Source organism: Telopea speciosissima, chromosome 8, assembly GCF_018873765.1.
Source record: "Telopea speciosissima isolate NSW1024214 ecotype Mountain lineage chromosome 8, Tspe_v1, whole genome shotgun sequence".
Taxonomy (NCBI): Eukaryota; Viridiplantae; Streptophyta; class Magnoliopsida; order Proteales; family Proteaceae; genus Telopea; species Telopea speciosissima.
The window spans coordinates 27,495,432-27,506,470 of NC_057923.1; the positions used below are offsets into that span (position 1 = coordinate 27,495,432).

At 41.4% G+C, this 11,039-nt stretch overlaps 1 protein-coding gene across 1 annotated transcript; it reads left to right on the forward strand.

The window, feature by feature from the left end:
- Positions 1-1,129: 1,129 nt before the first annotated feature.
- On the forward strand, positions 1,130-10,558 carry LOC122670452 (FAD-dependent monooxygenase ltmM). The gene is made up of 4 exons (XM_043867330.1): positions 1,130-1,420; positions 1,523-1,827; positions 9,466-9,676; positions 9,843-10,558. The coding sequence occupies exons 1-3, from the start codon at positions 1,160-1,162 to the stop codon at positions 9,485-9,487; spliced, it is 588 nt and encodes a 195-aa protein (XP_043723265.1). The 5' UTR covers positions 1,130-1,159; the 3' UTR covers positions 9,488-9,676; positions 9,843-10,558.
- Positions 10,559-11,039: the final 481 nt, after the last annotated feature.

Genomic DNA, 11,039 nt, shown 5'->3' on the forward strand with positions numbered 1-11,039 from the left:
CTCTTTTGTTTTCCCTGAAACTTTGTGGAGTTAAAGGACACCCTCTGACCTAAACTCGACCTGAGTTTGGAGTCCTTTGGTCTTGTTATTTGACTGCTAAAATCACTCTAAACCTGCAAATTTGGGATTTCAGAATTTGTTTCCCTAATTATTTCATATCTAGCTTACCTAGATTCATACTCAATCCAAATTTGAGGGGAATCCATTGGCTTGATTGGATTTAATTTCAGTTTCACTATTTCTGGGATCTCTGCTCATAAGATAATGGTTTTCCAAATTACTCCCAAACCGCGGATCATTCCCATCTTTTGAGGGGGTTCTTATCCTTCCTATTAACTATTGTTTCCTAGAGTTTGGTATTATTCCAAGAGGTTTGAGTCTTCAATCAAGTTTGAGTAGGGTTTTGACTTGGAATCCTATCCGGGAGTGTTTTAGAGTTGTTCCTACCTAACTGTCCCCCCCCAACCGCAGTACAGATCCCCTATTTCTTCTTCTTTACTAGATCCAGATCTGGGTTTTTGAATCCGAGCTTCAAGGTTCGCCAACAGGGTTTCTTCACAAAGTGGAAGAAGAGGAAGAGACTTACAAAGCTTAGGGTTTTAAGATTTGAAAATGGGACGATGGGATCCAAGTCTTTTGTTTTGTTTTAGTTGTAGACTGGTTTGGTTTGGTAAACCCTGACCGATCTGATAGACTTAAACCACTTTAACTCAAAGTTTGTAAAAGTTTTATAAAGTTACCGGATTTTACACTTTACATGTGTCCCACTCATGAGCCAGGCCGGGAGATGGCCGCCCCATAGATCGTAGAAGATCTGAATCCATTTTGTTTTGCTCATGTACTCTGTCCTAGCATATGTCATGAGTCATGACTCATGTGTCTATGAGACACCTCTGAGGTCCAAAGGGCATTTCATGAATAGATGTAATGCCCTTTCTTGACCCTTGCATTTCCACTCCCTTCCATGGCAAAGCATGAAAGGTGATGTACAAGAAGAAGAACGAGCCACTCTCTCACATTGACTTTACTCAAGTCATGACATCTCCCCTACAACTTTTCTATTTTTCTTCTACAATCTGGACTTCTGGAGAGAGAGACCTTTCATCTAACACCCTTCCCCTGAAACCAAGAAAAGCCAATCTCATACAAAATTTTTTAGATGGAAGGAGGAGAGAACAATAAGACAAGGAAGCCTAAAGCAGTGGTGGTAGGTGGCAGCATAGCAGGGTTATCCTGCGCACATGCGCTCATTGCCGCCGGTTGGGACGCCGTTATCCTTGAGAAATCTACCGGACCACCTTCAGGCAGCCTTACCGGAGCTGGGCTTGGCCTGGACCCTCTTGCTCGCCATTTCATCCAATTATGGCTCGATCAACCCCAACTCTTCCACCACTCTACCCTTCCCCTTTCCGTCGATCAGGTTCGCTACTCTTTTCTCTTCTCCTACAACATCAAGTTTTGAATTTCAATTTCAAAAATAATGAATGGGTTTTGCTTAATTCCCCCCCGCCCTTTTGATTAGAACAAAGCAACCGATAGTCAGAAGAAGATCAACTGGACATTGAGCAGAGATGATAATTTCAATTTCAGGGCTGCCCATTGGGTTCATCTTCATGGCCTTCTTTACAGAGCTCTACCATCCCATGTGGTTCTATGGGGCCACTACTTCCTCTCTTTCTCCATTTCAGATGACAAGACCTTTGTTAAGGTTACAGCTAAGGTTCTTCATACTGAGGAGACCACAGAGATTGTTGCCGATTTACTCATTGCAGCAGATGGCTCCCTGTCTAAGATTCGTCAGACTTTCTTACCTAACGTTAAATTGAGGTTTATGAATCAAAATCTCTCCTTTTTAGCCTGAATTTTTGTTTTCTGCGGGTCAGTCTTTCTAGTATTTTTGTTGGTGGTTGGTTTCTACTGCTTTGCCAGAATGAATAATTCATGGTTGATAGATTTTTTCTATGTTCACGATTTCATTCCATAAGCAAATATATGCCAATCTGATGTGCTTTTGTTGTAAATATAAGGCTTTTGATGTAAATATGGTTTGGTAGATATGGATGTGGAGTATGTTGGGTTTTTGGGTTTTATTAATATATGCTATCTTTATTGGGCCCATATGGTAAATAATAATTCACTCTAGGTTAAGTCAGTGGTATTACTGATCTAACACATTGTGGGAGTGTGATTAGGGTCAAGGAGAATATTATATATTCAACCCTAAGATCCCCACAGCCGTCACTTGTTATTTTAGAATTCCTACTCACGGGAGAGCAAAAGTGAAAGGCTGTGGAAGGCTAAAGGGAAGAAGAAAAGCTTGGGGATCGACTTCAGTTATCAACCAAAAGGGTATGTCTTGTTCTTTATTATTGATGCATTCCAAATCTATATGGGCATGTGAATGAGTGATTGGGGTTTCCAAATCCCTTCAAGTGGCATCAGAGCCAACCCATATGGATCTGGAATCCATGTTTATGAATGAAACAGATTTTTTGAAAATTTTTGGGTTTTGGATCGACCTTGTACGATCACTACCGGTGGTGTACAACCACCAAATTTTAAAAATTTTTATATGATATGGAAGAGGAGGTCGAGGCGGTCACGGCCATGTAAGCTGTTTTGCCGGAATTGTCTCCACACGTCACCGGAAAAAGCATGTGCATCTCACGCGCCAACAACGTTTAACAAAAAAAAAAAAAGAGGTTTTGTGGCGGCGGGCGATTCATCGCCGGGTCGACTCGGTAGGGTTTCCGAGTCAACCCGGTGAGATGGCGGGTCATGACTCAGTCAGCCTAGGCCCAACCCAGGTGGGCCAGACCGAGCCCGACCCAAGTGGGGCTAGACCAGGTGCGACTCAGATGGGCTAAACCGAACCCAACCCAGATGGGCCAGCTCAAACCCGATCCAAGTGGGCCGACCCGGACCTGACCCGAGTAATACGGGTTGACCCAGATACGAGACCCAAACCCGGTTGGCCGGGTCAATCCGACCCGGAGTTTTGACCCAAAAATCTGACCCGGGTTGATCAGACCGGACTGGTTCAACCCATTTTAGACCGGTTCAAACCGTTCGGTTTAACTGGGTTTGACCAGCCGCGTGAGAGTGCATGGGAAGGAGTTTGATGTCAGGGTTTTTTTCGTTGTGCCTGTTTTTTTGAGACCTACACGCTGGTATGCCTCACTTGCTCCAAATATTGCTTCTGGGACCCACAGTGAGCTTTTTAGTTTGTTTTACAATTCTTGAAACATGTGTTCCTGCATTCCTTATTTCCTACTGTTTATAGACAAACATATGCAATATTTTGACATGAAGCAATGCAGAACAGTAGTAGTCTTTTATGGAATTGTTGTATGCGATAAGATTCATGTATTAAATTGTTTGAATTTATAAACAAACATAACATTGCTGTATCATGAGTGATTGGGTATTCTAATAAAGTCAGATGGAATCCACCAAAGTGGTAAAATCTAATTTTATTATAATACTCAATAACTTAAAGTTCATTCTTATAGCAGCAAAGAATGGTGATGCTCACCCAAAGGTAGCATCATCTAAGACCAAAGTAATAGACACACACATATAGGGAGAGACTGACCTAAGAATAATTGTTTATTCAAAGGTGATAATTTTGTCAAAGGTTAGTGTTGTCCCGCAATAATTGCAAAGTATTGAGTGGATCAGTGCATTTCAAGACCCAAAGGTTAGGGATGTAGATTTGGTTGACACTCTCGGTTATGTGCTGGTACATTAGTTTATACAACCAGCATAAGTTTGTGGTATTGAAATATCCGGTATTTTATATTTTACTTTTCTATGATAGATGTGTGATTCTATGATATCCTTATGGCAGATGTCTCTAGGTCATGGTTTATTGGACATTCCCAAGCTTTCTGGTGAAAATTATAGAAGTTGGAATGAGGATTTGGAGGTCTATCTTTGCCTTAGGGACCTAGATCTTTGTCTGAGAGAACCCAAGCCTACAGATCTCACCCCAGCCAGTACTCAGGTTAAGAAGACTGAACATGAGAAGTGGGAAACTGCAAATAGGAAATGCATAAAGGTTATAAAGCATGTTATCCCTGAGACAATGAAAGATAGCATCACCATGAAGGCAATTGCAACCGAGTACTTGGAGGCTATTAGAGTAAAATTTGAATCTTCCAAGAAGGCTCAGTCAGGTGACTTGATGAGCAAGCTGACCACTGCCAAATTTGATGGAAATGGCAGTACCAGGGATCATCTTTTGGGACTTGTTGCCTGAGGAAACAAGATTAGGGAGCTAAAAATTAACTTTGATGACGACTTTCTAGTGACCATTGCACTCAATTTGCTCCCAGGGCAGTATAAGCACCTTCATGGCACCTACAATGCCTTGAAGGATAAATGGAGTATGGATGAGTTGATCACCATAGTTGGGCAGGAAGAGGCAAGAATGAACAGGTACTAGATTGAAAGTGCCAATCTCACACAGGGCAAGGGGTCCTCATCTGGAGGACCTCACAGGAATCACAGAAGGTTTTCTAAGAAAGGCAGATTTACACCCTATCGGACTGGGCAGGGCAATAGAGGGCAACAGGGCAATAGAAACAACACAGGGCAGAAAGATTCAAACGGTGTTGAGTGTTTCTGGTATAAGAGGAAGGGGCACATGAAGAAAGACTGCTTCAAGAGGAAGGCCTATCTTGATAAGAAAAAGAACACTGGTAAAGACACATCCTTGGTCTGCTATGAATCTTCACTTATAGATGCACCAGTAGATTCTTGGTGGTTGGATTCTGGATCATCCATTCATGTGACTCATTCCTTACAGGGGTTCACAAGCAGGAGGGTACCAAGCAAGAGTGAGGTGATGGTGTTTGTCGGGAATGGAGCGAAAGTGGAACTGAAAGCCATAGGAACTGTTAGATTATCTTTAAAATTAGACAGTACAGATAATTTTATTGATTTAAAGGATGTAGTTTTTATTCCCTCCATGAGGAAGAATTTGATTTCAGTTTCTAGATTAATTTCAGATGGATATTTTGTTGTTTTCAATAAAGTTGGCTTCACTCTACTTTTGAATTTTGTGGTTGTTGGTTCTGGCTATTGTTTTGATGGTTTGTATAGACTGAATTGTGTCTCATCTTGGGTTATGAACGTTGGCACTAAACGCCAACTAGTGGATGAGAAGTCTCCTGTACTCTGGCACAGAAGGTTGGGCCATATCTCTAGAAAGAGAATGGATAGGTTGATCAAGGAGAAGATACTTGATGAGATGGATTTCCAGGGCCTGAAATATGTATTGACTATATAAAGGGGAAGATGACTTCTTCTATCAAGAAGGATGCGTTTCGTCACAGTGAGGCCCTAAATCTCATCCACACTGACATATGCAGACCTTTCCCAACTCATGCACTTGGAGGCCAGCGTTACTTTATTACTTTCATAGATGACTGGTCCCAATACGGTTACATTTTCTTGCTTATTTAGAAAGCAAATGCGTTGAACACTTTTATGATCTTCAAGGCTGAAGTGGAACTCTTCCATAGTAGAAAGATTTAGTCTATCAGGTCTGATAGGGGTAGAGAATATTATGGAAGAGCCGGTGATACAGGACAGCTGCTTGGACCCTTTGCCAACTATCTACAGGAGCAGGGGATAGTTCCACAGTACTCCATGCCAGGCACACCACAACAAAATGGTGTAGCAGAGAGGAGGAATCGTACTCTAAAAGACATGGTGCGAACCATGGTCAGTAACACCAGTCTTCCAGAGTCTTTATGGGGAGAAGCACTCAACATTGTAGCCTACATTCTCAACAGAGTGCCAAGTAAGTTAGTAAGCAAGACTCCCTATGAATTTTGGACAGGTAAGAAGCCTATCCTTAGGCATCTTCTAGTCTGGGGTTGCCCTGCCAAGGCCAGACTCTTTGATCCTCAACAGAAAGTCTGGGACCCAAAAACTGTGAGCTGTCATTTTGTGGGGTACCCAGAAAGGTCTAAGGGCTACAGATTCTATTGCCCAGGTGCAGGGAATAGAATAGTAGAGATCACCTATGCCAAGTTTCTTGAGTTAGAAGGTGATCACTCTGTGCCCCGAAACTTGAGGTTTGATGAAGGATAGATTGGAACATCTAGTGTGGCACCGGAGTCTAGCAGGCCCTTATTGATTGTAGACGATGATTCTCACATGGATGTTGATGTGGATGTGGCTACAGATCCTATTGTCCCTGCCAGTGTAGTTGTGGATGCTCCACTCCCTGAGTTCGATGATCCGATACCAGCCGACACGGTTACTACTACGGACCCTGAGCCTTTGAGGAGATCTGCCAGGACACATAGGTCTACCATTCACTCAGATTATGTCACATATTTGAATGAGTGTGAGTTTGACATCAGTAAGGAGGAGGATCCTGTTACTTTTCTGTCGGCAATCAATAGCAGAGAGTCTGACAAATGAGTGAAAGCTATGAAGGAAGAGTTACAATCCATGCACAACAATGGTGTTTGGGAGTTGGTGGAGATTCCACAAGGTTGCAAAGCCATTGCATCAAAATGGGTCTTTAAGACCAAGACTGATTCTCAGGGAAACATAGAATGCTACAAGGCCAGACTTATGGAAAAGGGCTTCACACAGAGAGAGGGCATAGACTTCAAGGAGACCTTCTCCCCTGTATCTTCAAAAGACTCATTCAGAATCATCATAGCCATAGTAGCACACTTTGACCTTGAGCTACATCAGATGGATGTGAAGACGGCTTTTCTGAATGGGGATCTAGCTGAGTAGGTTTACATGCGTCAGCTCGAGGGTTTCAAAGAGAAAGGGAAGGAGCATCAAGTTTACAAACTGAAGAAATCATTGTATGGACTGAAATAGGCTTCGAGACAGTGGTACTTGAAGTTCGATCAGATAGTGACCTCTTTTGGTTTTGTTGAGAATGCAATTGATAATTGCATCTACATGAAGGCTACCAGGGGCAAGTTTATTTTCTTGGTACTTTATGTCGATGATATCCTACTTGCCAGCAGTGATCTTGGTTTACTTCAGGAAACCAAGCAGTTTCTGTCCAGTAACTTTGAGATGAAGGACATGGGTGAGAGCACCTATGTACTTAGCATCGAGATAAGTCGGGATAGAAAGTGAGGTCTTCTTGGTTTGTCGCAGAGGACTTACATTGACAGAATTTTGAAGAGATTCAACATGTCCCAATGTTCAGGGAATGATGCACCCATCAGCAAAGGGGATAAATTGAGCAAGCAGTAATGCCTGAAGAACAACCCTGAGAGAGACTCTATGAAGGACAAGCCTTATGCTTCAGCTATTGGAAGCTTGATGTATACACAGGTGTGCACTCGACCTGACATCGCCTTTGCAGTTAGAGTGCTTTGTAGGTTCCAATCTAATGTTGGATTGGCTCTTTGGACTGCGGCTAAGAAGGTAATGCGGTACTTACTGAGGACCAGAGATTTCAAGCTTGTCTACAAAAGAAATGAGAGACTTGAGGTGGTTGGATACTCAGATTCAGATTTCAGTGGTTGTACTGATGACATGAAGTCAACCTATGGATATGTCTTCTTGATGGGTGGAGGTGCAGTTTCATGGAAAAGTGTTAAGCAGACGATTATTTCTTCATCCACCAAGCAGACGGAGTTTGTGGCATTGTTTGAGGCGACCAAGCAAGCAGTAGGGCTGAGAAATTTCATTATAGAACTAAAGGTTGTTGACTCCATCTCCAAACCTTTACGGCTCTGGTGTGACAACAACTCTGCAGTCATTTTCTCAAAGAACAACAAGAAGTCCAACAGCTCAAAGCACATTGAGATAAAGTATCTTCTAGTCAGGGAGAAAGTGATTGAGGGAGAAGTTGATATTGCACACATTCCTACTGAGAAGATGGTGGCTGATCCTCTCATCAAGGCTCTTTCAGTGGGAGTTTTCAGGGGTCATGTTACTTGTATGGGACTAGCAGAGTCTTTTGATATGCTTGTTTAGTGGGAGCCTATTTTCCCTTGATTGTTATTTGAGCTCTTTTGATTAATCAGTGGTTTTTATATTCTTTTGCCATCTTAATACATTTACTGGTTATGGTTCATTACTTATTCTTATATGACATGTCTTACAAAATGGCGGTTAGCCATAGACAGTATTTAGCCAGGGATTTCAAAATGGCGATTAGCCATAGGTGGTATTTAGCCAAAGTTTTAAAATTGGCGGATAAGCCATGGGCGGTAAGCCAAAGTATGGTGTTGACTCGAATTCATGGCGGTTTAGCCGAAGTATGAGTTAATATCAAAGCGTACTACCTGTGAGGATGTTCAAGGTAGAGGACCTACGAGGAAATGAGCATTTACTTGCTGATCACTTGTTATGCTCTTGTTTCTTTGTTGATACATCTACCAAAAATGGTTCGAGTTAATAGATCATTTGTGGCCGTGATGACAGAAAGTTGTATGTCGTATGTTAATGCATATCTTTTGCTGTCGTTCGACACAAGTGGGTATTAATAGAATCAAAGTAATTTTGAGCGAAAAATGGGACTTTGGCCAATTCCAATAAAGATACGTGTACTAATTTTGCCCAAGTGGGAGATTATTTGGGTTTTGGGCTTTATTAATATATGCTATCTTTATTAGGCCCATATGGTAAATAATAATTCACTCTAGATTAAGTCAGGGGTATTACTGACCTAACATATTGTGGGAGTGTGATTAGGGTCAAGGAGAATATTATATATTCAACCCTAAGGTCCCCACAGCCGTCACTTGTTATTTTAGAATTCCTACTCACGGGAGAGCAAAAGTGAAAGGCTGTGGAAGGCTAAAGGGAAGGAGAAAAGCTATCAACCAAAAGGGTATGTCTTGTTGTTCCTTTATTATTGATGCATTCCAAATCTATATGGGCATGTGAATGAGTGATTGGGGTTTCCAAATCCCTACAGAGTAGTGATCTTGCTGTTAGCCCTCTGAGTTGCATTGGCCATTACTAGGATACGATGTCTTGTATTCCGTCGCTTGCATAAGTGAGCTTATATGTACCTTTCGTTTCACTATATGGGTATTTCAGTAATATACCTGTATAGGGTTTCACTATAAATTTGTAGTGAGGGTTCTTTCTCTGTATACGATCTGAGAGAGGTGTGATGACGAGTGGCTGTAAACCTATTCTCCACTGATAGAGAAATAGGTCTCATCGTGGATGTAGGCAATCGGTATGCATTATGTGATTGTTCGCAATGTCCATTTTTTTTCTGCATCATTATAGGTTCACATTTTCCTACACATCTGTACAGCCAAGAATAGACTATACGTAAACAAAAACTAATCTTGTAGGTGTCAGTAATTAGCTCCCTATAAGTATCACTATTGTTATTTCTGTTTTTCTTGTGTAAGCTTTTAAGCCTTTTAGTAAACCAGAGACAATAAAAAAATCTGCTAACTTAGCATGTCTTATTCATTAACAGAAATTTAATAGCTAATTCATTTACAGGTATTCAGGCTACTGTGCCTAGAGGGGTGTTCTTGATTTCTCGGAAGATGAGAACTCAGAAACCATTGTTGGCATAAGGAAGGCATATCCAGAACTTGGGAATTGCTTATACTTGGATATAGCCAAGGGAACTCACTGAGTACTTTATGAGCTGCCCAACAAAAGGATGAATTGGCTTTGGTATGTCAATCAACCAGAGCCTGAATTGAAGGTAGCTTTCTTGTTTCTTGTATATAACTTACACCAGGTTAAGTGGGGTTTTTGTAGTATGGGATCTTAGGGGTCTTGTCTTCTTAATTAGTTCAAACTCCTTGTTGTATTTGAATAGTTTGACTTGAGATATATGCTGATAATTAGCGAAATACTATTCCATTCAGGGGAATTCGGTTACCATCAAAGTAAGTTCCGAGATGATCAAGCAACTCCACGAAGATGCAGAGAAAACCTGGGTTCCGGAGTTTGCAAGGCTTATGAAAGAAACTAAAGAACCCTTTATCAATGTAATATATGACTGTGATCCTTTAGAACAACTCTTTTGGGATAATGTGGTGATAGTTGGAAATGCAGCTCACCCCACGACTCCTCATGGTCAAAGAAGCACAAACATGTCTATATTAGATGCGACGATATTAGGCAAGTGTCTTGAGAAGTGGGGAGTGGACAACTTGGGTTTGGCTCTGCAAGAGTTTCAGTCCATCCAACTGCCTATTGTTTCAAAGCAAGTCCTCCACGCACGGTGAATGGGTTGTATTAAACAGGGCTTTGCTCTTCCTGACCGCAAGATTTTCGATCCAAATACAGCAACACCAGAGGATTGCCAAGAGCTTCAGCAGAATAACATGCCTTTCTTTGCTGATGTTCCTTCTTTACTTGTAGGTTCTACTTGAGAAAAGGTCATTGTTTGTTCCACTTGAGAAATGTTCATATAGTTTATTATCATCCTTTACCTCAGTTTGTTCAATGAATTCCAAGTTGTTAAAAGTAAGCTATGCATATTGGTGCGGATATATTGTTGTAAGGCACAATAAATAAGTAGTTGCATGAGAAACATCAGCACCAGGCTGGAGTTGGCTTTATCACTATAAACTGTTTTCAGTTACACCAAACAATATCTGTTTTAGTTCATTACTAGTATTGTGCACATGAATTGAAGGCCAAACACACATAGATGCCTAGCTAATTAAATAGAATTCCAAACATCCAACAGTTTTTTTGTTGCAGCATGTATGCCTAGCTAATTTATGTGCATTACAAACCACAGATTGATCCACCTTAATAACAGTGTCAAAAAAAAAGGTCCTAATGTCAAAAGGCAGAGCATGGAGTTCCCATGACCATGAGAGCCCCTATCGCCCTGGACATATTCTCCAATGCCTTTGAGTCCTTCCATGTCTTGCTCGCTTGAGACATTCCCTGATTGCACTTCCCTCTGATTTTGCAACTGATGTTGTTTTGCCATAATCAAAGTAAGGCCACAAAATATTGTCATTCAAGCTTTGAATTTCTTCCCATCCTCCATTAATATTTCCATTGAAACTTCCATCTGTTATGATTTGCAAATGATCTCTTTTTGG